General features: G+C 33.4%; 1 protein-coding gene across 1 annotated transcript in view; it reads left to right on the top strand.

Moving 5' to 3' along the window:
* Window positions 1-14,643, top strand: part of GPR137C (G protein-coupled receptor 137C) — a 70,467-nt gene that overhangs the window by 48,669 nt on the left and 7,155 nt on the right. Inside the window, exon 4 of the mRNA XM_012663824.1 lies at window positions 13,275-13,424. Coding sequence (XP_012519278.1) covers window positions 13,275-13,424 — 150 coding nt within the window. The remainder of the gene's footprint in view (window positions 1-13,274; window positions 13,425-14,643) is intronic.

Below are 14,643 nucleotides of genomic sequence, written 5' to 3'. Positions count from 1 at the left end.
GTAAGAATATGAAAGAAATAATTGTTTAGTACTCAAGATCAGCTTGTCTCTCAGCCCAGCCACCTGTTGACAAATAATGCATTTTCTGTATCCCTCCTGAATTACTAACAGTTTTAATTACTATGTAGACCTTTCTGTTCTGTGTTCACTCAATCCTTGATCCTTACTGTTTAATGTATTGGGATGGGAGGCAGCATCAGCATCTTTTAGGGACACAGTAACATTCAGCCAAACTATATTTCTGATTTTTTATAAAGGCCAACTAATCCTATAAGACTATAGCAGTAGTTTATGGTAATTTAGGCCATAATTAAAGAAACAGGCTAAAATACTATGAGTGTCTCTCTTCCACCACCTTGAAATAAAACCTAACTAGAATTTGGAGAGTATGATGGTGGAAAAATATAGGCCGCATCATCCCTTGTAATAGGTATGATTGCCACTTTCCTAATATTCTGTTATAATTTCTCTCTTGAGTTGCTGGGATTTACTTTATCTATCTTAAGCTGTGGAACTTCTTTAGTTTGTTGCCTTAGCTATTCCAGTTATATATACCAAATCTTATTTCCTGTTCTGTTGCTGAGTGATTCACCATACACTTGTCCCATTTGAAAAACCCTGCTTATACTTCGGTTTATATCTTTTATCTGCTCATAAACTCAAGTAGTGTTTTCTGTATACATCTAGATGCTTTTACTGTACTAGCCAGCATTTTCAGAATTTTTTTATTTTTCTATAGTCAGAAGGCCTACCCAGTAAAAGCTATCAACTGCATAATGTCAGGGTCATAGGAACCAGAGATCAAATTTCATTGTGGCTTAGCAGCTTGTAACTGTTTCTGAAACAATTTAAGCCTTGTAATTATCAAAACATATTTTTTAATTTATTAATTGAGATTACTTTGTTTTCTTACTTTTAATGCTTAGTTTGGCATTTTAATTTCAAAATGGAAAAAGCATTTGTGAGATGATTTGAAAAAATATGTGCAGGGTTCTGCTTCTGGTAATGGCTGAGGTTGCTCCTAATGTACCCACCCCTTCCACAGATAGCAATAATAAATTCTGGACAAAGTATAAAAAAGCACTGAATACACTGGAGAGCAACCACTTAGAAGAAGAAAATGGCACTGAGTGAGTTTCCTGTTTTTTACAGCTTCTAGCCTGAGGGAAGGTCCCAGCCATGGGACAGCCAAAACTTGAAGAGAAATTCACTGTTTTACAGCTTGAAAAATGAGAAGATAAGATTGTAGTAACTACCACAGATGGAAAATGAGTAGGAAATCTCAGGAAGAAGACGACCAGATAGAGGAAGCCCCATATTCTGATTATAAACTCTCTCAGATTTTTATGTAATACCTGAACTACACATGTGCAAGACAGGCTCCAAGCAGCACAAATAAGGATAAAGGAATTGGACTGAGATTTCAGGTGCTATCTATGCATGGGAGACAGAGTGTGGGATTTAAGTCCAGCCAAGTTGATTGTTTGTTAAAGCAAACAAAAATCAATACTCTCTAAAATATGTCACTTACAATGTCTAGGACTCAATTCAAAGTTACTAAATATATGAAGAAACAGGAAAAACATAACTGATATTCAGGAGCACAAAGCAAAACTCAAAAAGCAATCAATGGAGACAACTCCGACCACCAAGATGACCTAGATTTTGGATTTATCAAAAATTTTATAATACGTTCAAGGATGTAAAGGAAAATAAATTGGAAAAATAAATAGAAAATCTGAAGAGAAATAGAAACTATTTTTAAAAAGAAGAACCAAATGAAAATTCTAGAATTTAAAAATATAGTATGTAAAATAAATAAGTCACCATTTGTGCTTAACAACAGATTGGAGATGAAAGAAGAGTCAGTGAACTTAAAGATAAGTAAGTAGATGCTATCCAGTGTGAAGAACAGAGGAGGGAAGGGAAAGACTATAGTGAAAAATGAAACAAAACAAAAAACAGAGTGTTAGGGGTCTAATCATGTGTAATTAGAATCCCCAAAGGAAAAAAAGAAAATGAAGTTGGAAAATATATTTAATGAAATAATGACCAAAATTTTCCAATTTTGGTGAAAGACATAAATTTATATTTTCAAGAAGCTCAGCAACCCCAATCAGGACAAATATAAAGAAAACTTCACCCAAGTTCGTCATAGTCAAAGTGCTTCAAACTGAAAATAATGAGAAAATCTTGAAAGCAGAGAAAAATGAATTACAGATTTACATAGGGAAACATGGATTTAAATGATTGTTCACTTTCATCAGAAATAATGGAGGCCAGAAGACATGGAACAATATTTTTGAACTGGTAAAAGAAAAAAAAGCTATGAATTCTGAAATCTATATCGGGTGAAAATACTCTCCAAGAAAACAGAGAAATAAAAACATTTTCAGATAAAAGAAAACTAAGGGGATTAGTTACCAGCATACCTATACTATAAGAAATGCTAAGAAATTTCTACAGACTAAAGAGCTTGAATTTCAGCTCTTCAGGAAGGAATGAAGAACATGAGAAATAGTAAATATGTGGGTAAATATAATTTCTTAATTTCTTTAAAATACATAAGACTGTGCAAAGCAAAAATTATAATACTGTGAGGTTTACATATGTAGATATATAATTGTATATTATATATAACAACTATAGCGTAAAGGATGGGGTAAATGAATCTATGTGGTTGCTAAGTTCTTAAATTTTACATCAAATGGTATGATAGTAACCATTACTCAGACTGTGAAAAGTTAAGGATATATATTATAAATCCTAAAGCAGTGATTCTCAGACTTTTTGCAAGACCCCATACCCTTCAGAGAACTTTTGTTGATAGATAGATAGATGCATACCATATTAGAAATAAAAATTGAGAAATTATAAAAATCACGTACTCATTTAAAATAACAATAATAAACCCATTGCATGTTAACATAAATAACATGTATTCATAAAAAATAATTATATTTTCCAAAAAAAATAGAAGATTGGCATTGTTTGACATTTTGCAGATCTCTTTAATGTCTGTCTTGATAGAAGACTATAGAAGATTTTTATGTCTGCTTCTGCATTCAATCTGTTGTGATATGTTGTTTAGGTTCAAGTATATGAAGAAAATCCATCCTCACACATATATGTAGTTGGAAAATGGAGGAGAATTTTAATAGACTTTTCAGATAATTGTGGATATCTTCTTTAATACTACACCAAAACTCAGAAGTGGAGGTTTCTTAAAGGTTAGTTACCATGTGGAATCTAAACCCATATTAGTGAACTTTTTGTACTCTCCATTGGTCGATCTTGCACTTTGAATGATTTTGTAATATCATGCATTGATCATTTAGAGAACAGTGGTCACAGATCTTCAAAATGTTTATACATTTCATTAGACAATATCCCAAATCATGTGTGTTAATATCTGACCATCCAATCAGAAAAGTATTTTAGTTTTGGGAAGCTGCCAATCTTACAGTGGCTACAAGCACACATAAGTTTGAAAAAATTCTAATTTTCGTTTGAAGGTTAAAATTTCATCTTTGGCAATAAATACTGTCAGATATTTTCTTTGAAGTTATAGCCTCATTTTCTTTATTTTTTAAAAAAATATGCCCAGTGGCCATGTCTGAATAACCATTGTTTGTCTGCCATAGTTAATGTGTCAAGTAAAAAGTGGTATTCTATGAAAAAAAGTGACTAGATCCGCTCACAAGTCAAATAATCACATAAGTGCTTTTCCTCAGAACAACCACTGTACTTCAGTGTGAAGCAGAATTGCTTTAAGGACACATCGCATCTCATCACACCAAATATTAAATAGACATGTACTCTAGGGTTGATATTTAATAAATATTTTCACTGCTTCATCAAGGATATTCTTAAATGAAACCCTTTTTTAACTGGGAGTGCATGGTAGCGAAGAACACAGTCACCCTCAGTACAGTTCAGTGCCACTGCCATGGTTTGTCTAAGGTCCAGCAGTTTTACACACAATTGTTTTTGCACTATTAGTGAAAATATCAACATGGTTGGCCCAGTATAAACAATCAGAAAAGTTATTTGGCACTTTGAATATTTCAGTACCACTTGTGTTTCTTGTCAGGCATTGACATAAAAGAGTATGTTCTTGGATGATTAGTTGGTGCTGACACCATAAAAATACAAACAAGTCCTGCTACATCTGTCGATTCATTCGCTTGTAAGGCAGAAATATAAGTTTGCAGACAAGATATTAAATCAAACATAATGTTTTTGGTTAAATCTTTAAATCAATGAATTTCTGTATTATGGGAAAATGGCAATGCCAGGATTTCTTTTATAAACTTTCTATCCAGCAGTCACTTAGCAATGTCAATTATGTAAGGCTTGTCTTTCAGCTATTGTGTACTTTACCAGTCAATGAAATATATTAATAACTTAACCTGTTCTTATAAAGGCCATTATAATGCTTCAATTGCCTAGTCTGGAAAGTTATAAAAACAGTATTTGGTGTTTAGAGCATTCAACATACCTGCATTTATTTTTTGAGGCAGAGTCTTGCTCTGTTGCCTGGGCTAGACTGCAGTGGTGTCATCATAGCTCACTGCCACTTCAAACTCCTGGGTTCAAGTGATCCTACCACCTCAGCCTCCCAAGTAGCTGGGACTACAGATGTGTGCCACCACACCCTGCTAATTGTTTTTTTTTTAAGATTTTTAAAGATGGGGTCTTGCTATGTTACCCAGGCTGGTCTCTAACACCTAGCCTCAAGCAGTCCTCCCACCTCAGCCTTCCAAAGTACTGGGATTACAAGCATTACAAGTCCACCACACCCAGCCAACATATCTACATTTAAAATTTCAAATCTTTTTGCATTAAACTCTGTATGATTGGTCTCAAAATGATGCTGCAGCTTAACATGGACCATAATACTACTCAAAAATGTTCTGTTACACAATGTTCTGAAGGTACAATAAGGTAAATTATTAACATTTATAAAGCCTATTGAAAGATAGTTTTCATTATATTTTTGTTTCTTATTTATAGCTCCACCCACTTCCTTTGAGGTAGCTTACTCCCTTCATTGAGTCAGAGAACTCTCTGACACTTTCATCTTTCTCAGCATCTTAGAGCTAAACAAGGAAGCTGTATGTTGAGAAAGATTTTTTTTTATTGTGCTAAAATATAACAAAATTAACCATTTTAACCCCATTTTTAAGTGTACAGTTCAGTGGCATTAAGTGCATTCATATTGTTGTGCAACCATCACCACTATCCATTTTCAGGATGTTTTTCGCATTCCATACTGAAACTCTATACCCATTAAACAGTAACTCCCTATTCCTAATCCAATGATCCATTCTTAAATATGAAAAAATATATAATTTTTCATTTTAAAGTAAAATATTAAATTCTAAAATGAGTTTTATAACAAATTTACTTTTGAGTTTATGAAGAAAATTAGTAAATATTATAAAGCATATTTATAGTATACACATTCTTGTGTTTCCATAAAGGTGCTAGGAAAAGTTTAGGATTTTAAAGTAACAATTTATTAAATAATGAGGCTTCAGTGGGTATAGTAGGTGTAACTAAAAAAACTAGCAAGAACCTATTAAAAGTACAGAGAACAAACTGAGTTAATCTCTGAAAATGCACATATTTATACCCTAGTTCTACTACATCAGAAATTCTAAAAAACACAAGAATATACATACACACAGTCATGGCATCATCACATTATCATGTTATCTCTGGAAAACTCTGCTATACACATAGCAGGGAATAAGAGTAAAAAAGACAAAAAAAAAAAGTACTAGTATTTTTCAAAATAGTTTTGATTTTGGTCTTTGGAGTCCTTGGACCACACTTTAAGAACTGCTGTCCTAGAGTAACAGCAACAACAAAACACAAGAGGAGCAAATAGGAAACACAGTAAAATGTAAGATCTAAATTCAAACATATCACTAACTATATTAAATGTTAACGAACTAAACACTCAGGTTAAAAAGTGAAGACTGTTAAAATGGATTTTTAAAAAAGCAAGACCCATCAATATGCTGGCTCCTAGAATGTACTTTAAATATAAAGACAAATATAAGTTGGAAATAAATAGATGGAAACTAATATATTACATATTCAGCAAGGATAAAAGGCTACATTAATATCAGATAAAGTAGATATCAAAACAAAGTTAACAGATATAAAGAGATACATTTCATCAGTAAGACATAATAATCATAAATGTGTGCATGAAGCCAAAATAGTAAGAAATAAATGGAAAAAATAAACCCACAATTATAGTTGGAGATTTTAATACCCCATCCTCAGCAGTTGATAAAAGAAAAAAAATCAGTAGACATAGAAAATCTGAACAACACTATCGATGCCCTTAAGCTAATTGATGCCCAATAACTGGAGAATACATATTCCTTTTAATTGAGTATGAAAATGGTCACCAAAATAAACCATACAATGGACCATAAAACAAATATCAATACATTCAAAAGGATTGGAACCAAAGAATGTTCATGGCCACAATGCAATTAAATATTAATAATTATATATATACACATATATATTTGGAAATTATTCAACACAATTCCAAATAACCCATAGGTAAAAGAAGAAATCACAAGGGAAATTAGAAAATATTTCAAATGAAGGATAATGAAATATGATATATCAAAATTTGTGGGATGCAGCTAAAATAGTACTTGAAGGGAAAAGTAAAGCTTCAAATACTGTATTAGAAAAGAAGAAAGATATAAAATCTACGATCTAAGTTTCCACCTTAGAACCTAGAGGGGGAAAGTAGGAAAAAAAGTAAGCCCAAAGTAGAAGAACTGAAATAATAAAGATAAGAATAGAAATCAATGAAACATAAACAATAGAGAAATTAAAGTCAAAAGTTGATTCTTTGAATAGATCAACAAATTTGATCTACAGAAAAAAAGGAGTGAAAATACAAATTGGCATTGCCACAGATGAAAGAGGATATCACTATAGATCTCATAGATATTAAAAGAAAAAGGAATATTATGAACAACTCTTTGCTAGTAAATTTGACAACTGAGATGAAATGGACAAATTCTTTAAAAAATATAACAACAAAATTGGAATACAAAATCTGAGTAGCCTTATGTTGATTAAAAAATTAAATTTGTTATCTGAAATTTCTCTCAAAACTATAGGCCCAGGTGGTTTCACTGGTTAATTCTATCAAATATTTAAAGAAATAACTCCAATACTGAACAAAGTCTTAGAAAACAGAGGAGGAAAGAACACTTCTTAAGTTACAGAGATCAGCATTACTCTGATACCAAAACCTGACAAATATTACAAATACAGTTGGCCCTCTGTATTCAAGGGTTCCACATCCATGAATTCAACCAACCATAGAATGAAAAGATTAAATAAATAAATAACAATACAACAATAAAAATAAAGCTGGGTGCGGTGGCTCACGCCTGTAATCCTAGCACTCTGGCAGGCTGAGGTGGCAGAATTATTTGAGCTCAGGAGTTCAAGACCAGCCTGAGCAAGAGCAAGACCCTGTATCTACCAAAAATAGAAAAAATTAACTGAGCATCTCATGGTGCATGCCTGTAGTTCCAGCTACTCGGGATACTAAGGCAGGAGGATCCCTTGAGCCCAGGAGTTTGAGGTTGCAGGGAGCTGTGATGATGCCACTGCACTCTACCCAGGGAGACAGAGTGAGACATCTCAAAAAAAAAATTACAGACTAGTATCCCTTAGAGACAAAATTTAATCAAAATATAAAAAGGATAATACATCATGACCAAGGGGGATTTATCCTAGGAATACAACACAGCTTTAACATTTTAAAATTAATCGGTGTAATTCACTACAATAGGAGAACAAAGGAGAAAAACCATGTGATCATTTCAACAGATGTAGAAAAAACATTCGACAAAATTCAACACCCTTCATGATTAAAACAAAAAAACCCTCTCAGCTAATAGAAAACAGAAAGAAACTTCCTCAATTTCATTTAAGGCATCTATTTAAAAGCCTAAAACCAATATCTTACTTAAATATTGAATGGTCTACCCCTGAGATTAGGAACAAAGCAAGGATGTCACCTCTTACCATTTCTATTTAATATTGCAATAAGGCAAGAAAAAGAAACAAAAGGTATACGATTGGGAAATAAAAAATAAAACTGTCTCTAATTGCAGATAACATGATTGTTATGGAGAACTTTTTTTTTAAGAGACAGCGTGTCACTCCTGTCACCCAGACTGGAGTGCAGTGGCATGATAATAGTTCACTGTTACATTGAACTCCTAGACTCAGGCAATCCTCCCCCAGTAGCCTCTGAGTAACTAGGACTACAGACACATGCCACCACACCTCACTAATTTTATTATTTTTATTTTTATTTTCTTGTAGAGATGGGGTCTTAGTATGTTGCCCAGGCTGGTCTTGAACTCCTGGCCTCAAGCAATCCTCCTCCGTCAGCCTCCCAAAGTGCTGGGATTATAGGCATGAGCCACCACACCCACCCTGGAGAATATCTTAAGGAATCTACTAAACAAGTACTAGAACTAATAAGTGAATTTAGCAAGTTCTCAGGATACAAGGTCAAAATACAACACACTATATTTGTATATATAGCAGGAAAAATCATTAGAAAATGAAATTCAAAAAACCCCACCATTTACAATACTATAAAAAAAGATACTTAGGAATAAATTTTCAAAAAATTTTCAAAATATTTCTATGCTGAAAACTAGAAAATATTGCTGAGAGAAACTAAAGAAGACCTCAAGTCAAGGAAGAGAGATACCATGTTCATAGATTGGAAGATGCAGTATTATAAAGATGGCAGTTCCTCCCAAATGGATCTGTAAATTCAGTGCAATCCCAATCATAATTTTACCATACTTTTTTTAAAACATTGACTGCCACACTAGAAAAAAAATTTTTTTCCTTGGGCCCACAGTGTTTTATTGCAAAAATAGAATAAAAACGTTGAAAACAAAATGATCCTTTCTAATATAATGAAGAATTTGTTATTTTTTATTGTTTTCTGTGCATGAGTTATATGCAACTTGAAAAACAGTTCTCATGGCTCCCAAGCTGAAGAGATGTGTGAGTTACATATGCTTCATGAGGGCCCCCGGCTCAAAGCTAGTGTGAGTTAAATACAACTCACATGGCAGTTAATGCATTAAAAATAGAAATTGACAATTGGCAAACTCATCAAGTTGTATACATTAAATATGTACAGCTTTTTGCATGTCAATCATATCTCAATAAAGTGGTTTAAAAAAAGAAACTGACACGTTGGTTTCAAAATTTGTCTGAAAAGGACCTAAAATATTTTAAAGAAATGCTTTCCTAGAGAACTTTCTGTGAAGATGAAAATATTCTATTGTTGCAGTGTTCAGTATGGTAGCTAGCCATATGTGACTGCTGAGCACTTGAAAAGTGGCTAGCACTGATCTTTTAAGTGTAAATACTCACATATGGCTAGTGGCTATTGTATTGAACAGTACAGAAAGTAACCCTGAAAAACACAGGTACTTACATGATGTTGAAATTTAGTATAACTACAATAATTAAGGCAATGTGCTACTGGCATAAGGATAGTTAGGTAGATCAATGGAACAGAATGAGAGCTTAGAAATCAATCACATTTATGTGGTCTTTGATTTTTGACAAAGGTCGTGAAGCAATCCAATGGGGAAAGGAATTCTTTTTAACTAGTGGTGCCAGCACAACTGGATATACATATGAAATAAAATGAACCTCCAACTCCATCTCATACCATACATAAAAATTAATTAAAAATGGATCATTAACTTTTTATTACAAGAGGCCCATTTGCTGTTGTGGCAAATGTATCTTGCTTTTGCTCTGTAAACCTATCTTGTCCTTCCTCAATAAACTTCTTTTCATGCTTGAAAAAAGAAATGGATTATATACCTAAATGTAAATGAAAAAGTCAAAAGCTTCTAAAAGAAAACAATATCTATACAACTTAAGTATAGGCAAAGATTTCTTAGGTCATAGAAAGTAATAAGCACAAAAGAGTAAGTTGATAAATTAGGATGAATTAAAATATAAAATTTCCCACCAAAAGACAAGACTAAGAAAATGCAAAGGCAAGCCACAGACTTCAAGAAAATATTTGCAACACATACATCTGACAAGGAACTGGTTTCTAGCATATATAAAGAATTCTTACAACTCAATGATTAAAAAAAAAAAAAAGACCATTTAGAAATGGTCAAAAGATTTGAATAGATTCTTCACAAAGAAGATACACAAATGGCCAATAGCATAGTATTATTCGTCATCAAGGAAATGCAAATTAAAACCAAAATGAGATATTATTATACATCCACCAGTATGGTTCAAATTAAAAAGATTGAAAACCCCAAAAGAGGCCTAGAATTGGACAGTTAAATGGAGCAACTGAAACTCTCATACTTTATTGGAAGTATAAAGCTGTACATCCATTTTAGGAAAAGATCTGGCAATTTCTTACACAGCTGAACTTATGCCTACCATATGACCCAGCAATTCCACTCTTAGGTATTTACCCAAAAGAAGTGAAAACACAAAAAGATTTGAATAAGAATTTTCATAGAAGCTGTCCATCAACAGAAAAATGGTTAAACTGTCATATAAACAAAATCATATAATCACACAGTGGAATTAGCGTGATTAACTGTCCTGGTTTGCCTAGGACAGAGGAGTTTCTGACATGTGGGACTTTAAGTGCTAAAACCATGAGACTCCTGAGCAAATTGGGAAGAATTGGTCACCCTAAATCCCCTCCACAATAAAAAAAACTAACTACTGATATATCTAAAGACATGGATGAATCTCAAAGACATTATGCTGAATGAATGAAACCTGTAAGAGTTCTTATTCTATGATTACACTTATATGAACTTCAGGAGCAGGAAGAACTAAGTTGTGGTAAAAACAGAAGCAGTATTTGTGTTTGGGCGTTTGGCAGATGGGGAAGGGATGTGAGGGAATTTTCTGGAGTGGTGATAGTGTTCTATATTTTGGTAGAGATTTAGGTTACGCAGGTGTATACATTTGTCAGAACTCAATGAAAGGTAATTTAAGATTTCTGCATTCTAAAAGTATCTGTAAACTAATATTGAACACCAATTAATGATATGGATATGGATACTTACGTGCTTAGGAGTGAGATGTAACTCTTCTTTAATTATCAAGTATGGAGTTTCTTAAAAACTGGTATCTAGGTATCAGAGATGGGGAAAGGAGAATCATTTCTCGAGGACTGCTCTTTAGTGGAATTGTTTGTTTTGACACTGTTTTAGAATAGTTTTCTTCAACTTTTTGATAACACTGTCCATGATGCTGGATTCTTATTTTTCATTTTGTAATCCTGTATTTTGCAGAATGAATCTTATCTTGTTTTCTAAATAAATGGGTTTCTTTCATTGTTTTATGTATGTAATTTAGCTAGAGGTTTTGTCTTGTTAATTGCTTCAGTATTATTGAGTCTTTACTCTTCTCATAACCTTTTTTAAAAGTTTTTATTGTATTTGCAAGTTTAAGCAGAGTCTCTATGTGTTATAGCATGTTTCTTTTTAACAGTTGTTTTATTTCTGAAAGCAGTAAATATAAACTTTTATGATTATTTTAGAGGATGGTAATGTGTACAGCATTCTGTTTTCTTATTCTTGTTACCTTACTTTTCTCTAATAAATAGTTCTTTTAAAATTAAAATCTGGATTGGTTTTAGATTGACTTTTTTATTAACAACATTTTTTTGGATTCACAAAAATAAAAATGGATATTATAGGTAATTTTAGCCTTACTTTTTAAATTTAATTTTGCCAGAGTTGTATTTATTTTCACACATACTTTTTATGATGGGAGTGGGTTAGCTCAAAGAAGGTACTCTGTTACTATCTCAACATCTTTTATCTTTTACTTCTTTCTTCTTACATACCTCTAAAATACGTAGTCCTTATAAGAAGTCAGTTACAATAATGGTTCTCAACCCTTCCAGACCCAGTGCACCCTTCTAGTAACAAATATTTTTAATAACCTGTTTCTATGCTGAAAGTAATAGATTTTAACCTACCTACACACATAAAATTCAATGTAATTGCCATAATTATAAAGAGTAAATGAAAGGAAATTAATAAATATTTCAATATGTAAATTTTGGGTAATAATATTATAGACATTTGTATTTAGACATAAAATTGTCATGACCCTTAATCATTGTGACAACAAAAATACAAACTTCCAAAATACCATATTGGATGGTTCTTTACAATGGATCTCTTTTGGCAATGGTGTTGCCCCTCAGAATAATGTTTTTAAATGCATAAGAGAAAATATACAGGATTACAAAGGAAACTGATTATACTGAAATAGAGACCCTTGGTTAATAATCCCTATACGAGGCTGGGCGCGGTGGCTCATGCCTGTAATCCTAGCACTCTGGGAGGCCGAGGCAGGAGGATCGCTTGAGCTCAGGAGTTCGAAACCAGCCTGAGCAAGAGTGAGACCCCGTCTCTACTAAAAATAGAAAGAAATTAATCAGACAACTAAAAATACATAGAAAAAATTAGCCGGGTATGGTGGCGCACGCCTGTAGTCCCAGCTACTCGGGAAGCTGAGGCAGGAGGATCGCTTGAGCCCAGGAGTTTGAGGTTGCTGTGAGTTAGGATGACACCATGGCACTCTAGCCTGGGCAACACAGTGAGACTGTCTCAAAAATAAATAAATAAATAAATAAAATAAAAGTACATTTGGGTGCCTAGATCATTTTGTCATCAACATAATGGCATCAATAGGGAACTAACATGCACTCTCTAACAGAATGAAAGCAAATAGCATAGGAACTGTATTTCTATTCTAATTTTGAATCAGAAATTAAGTGTATCAAATGAACAAATGCTTCTATTTTCCATTCTTTTCTCATTGAGTCTAAACTACTTCTCTGATAAACATCAATTAAAGTTCAGATCTTTTGCCAACTTGTTTATTCATATATTACTTAAGGGAGTAAAGTAACCTTGGCAGTACAAAATCTTCTTCCAGCTGCTATTTGGCAAGTTGGCAAAGGATTTACACATATTAACTTATGCATATTAATCACAAAAGGTTCTAGGAATAGGAATTGTAAAGCAAGATAATCAAGAGTTTATTTCAACAGGTGCCCACCTAATGCTTTCTAGGAGTGCATTGCAAGAGGTAACAATATTCTATAGGGATGAATAGCTTGTTGTGACAAATGTGCAGAATATCAAGATGATAATTTTTATTTCTTTTAGGGTATGTCTCTGTGCCAGACCGTCGTCGTAGGCTCTATAGTCATTCTTCTCTACTCCTCCAGAGCGTGTTATAATTTGGTGGTGATCACCATATCTCAGGATACATTAGAAAGTCCATTTAATTATGGCTGGGATAATCTTTCAGATAAGGTAAGAACCTACCACATATTGTCAATCTAACAATGTGATAATTAAGCCACCCCTCAACTAGGAGAACATTTTAATGTTTGACTTACAAACGCTTTTATGGAATCTTTGTCTACACTTAGTAATCACACTGAAAGCTCTATATTTAAAAATCCTTATTTACGTGTGACACTTGAAATCATTCTTCAGAGAGAATTTCTAAAGAAATATTTTCTTTTCTTTTGTAAATAATAAGAGTGTCATAAACCTATTGGTCATAAATCTGTTTTACTAATTTTTTAATGGTGGTATTTAAATAACTGTAGATAAGTTAACTGTCTGTCATTAGCCAGTGAATACGGGTCTTTGTTAGGATGTCTTTAATTTGTTAGGATGAAATTAACTCTCCCTTACCCAAGAACTACATATAACCTTAATATTCTGTTCAGTCTTAGACGTTTAAATATTGGCTTTCATAAAAATCTGGCATTATCGGTCTTGACAATGGGAGAGCAGTCATAGTTCCTGGATGTCCAAGTGTTTTCTATATTAATTTCCAGTACTCTAGCTATGTATATTTAACTTCTCAGCATTCTCCATCCCCTTTCTGTAGTTTAACATAGGTATATATCATATCTTTATAGTAATTTAACTTTGTACTGAATTTAAGTCATCCTGGAATACCATTTTTCATTTACCTTTCTAAGAAGAAGCAATTTTCACATGTGGTTCCATATGGCAGATTCTTTTCACTCCTTTTCTTATTTCCCTTACCCAATATCTGGTAGAATAGAAACAAACTCAAAATGTAGATTAGGCCCAAAAGCATATTTTAAGTAGCAGTGGAGCTGAGTGACTTAACATGTTACATTTCTCTACAGGTATAACTCAGTAAGTGTCATTATTTTGCCTATGGAGCAGCTGGAACAGTCCTCCCTAAAAGTAACTCTCTTTAGGCTGGGGCGCTGGGTCTCATGCCTGTAATCCTAGCACTTTGGGAGGCTGAGGCGTGAGGATCACTTGAGGCCAGGAGTTCAAGACCAGCCTGAGCAAAACAGTGAGACCTCCCCTCTCTGCAAAAAATAGAAAAATTAGCCAAGTGTGTTGGTATGTGCCTGTAGTCCCAGCTACTCAGGAGGCTGAAGTGGGAGGATCACTTGAGCCTGGGAGTTTGAGGTTGCAGTGAGCTATGATGATGCCACTGCACTCTAGCCTAGGCAACAGAGCAAGACCCTGTCCCCCC

This window comes from Propithecus coquereli, unplaced genomic scaffold, assembly GCF_000956105.1.
Source record: "Propithecus coquereli isolate 6110/MARCELLA unplaced genomic scaffold, Pcoq_1.0 Scaffold83, whole genome shotgun sequence".
NCBI lineage: Eukaryota > Metazoa > Chordata > Mammalia > Primates > Indriidae > Propithecus > Propithecus coquereli.
The sequence above is the reverse complement of the archived record's forward strand: the minus strand, read 5'-3'. Positions and strand labels throughout refer to the sequence as shown.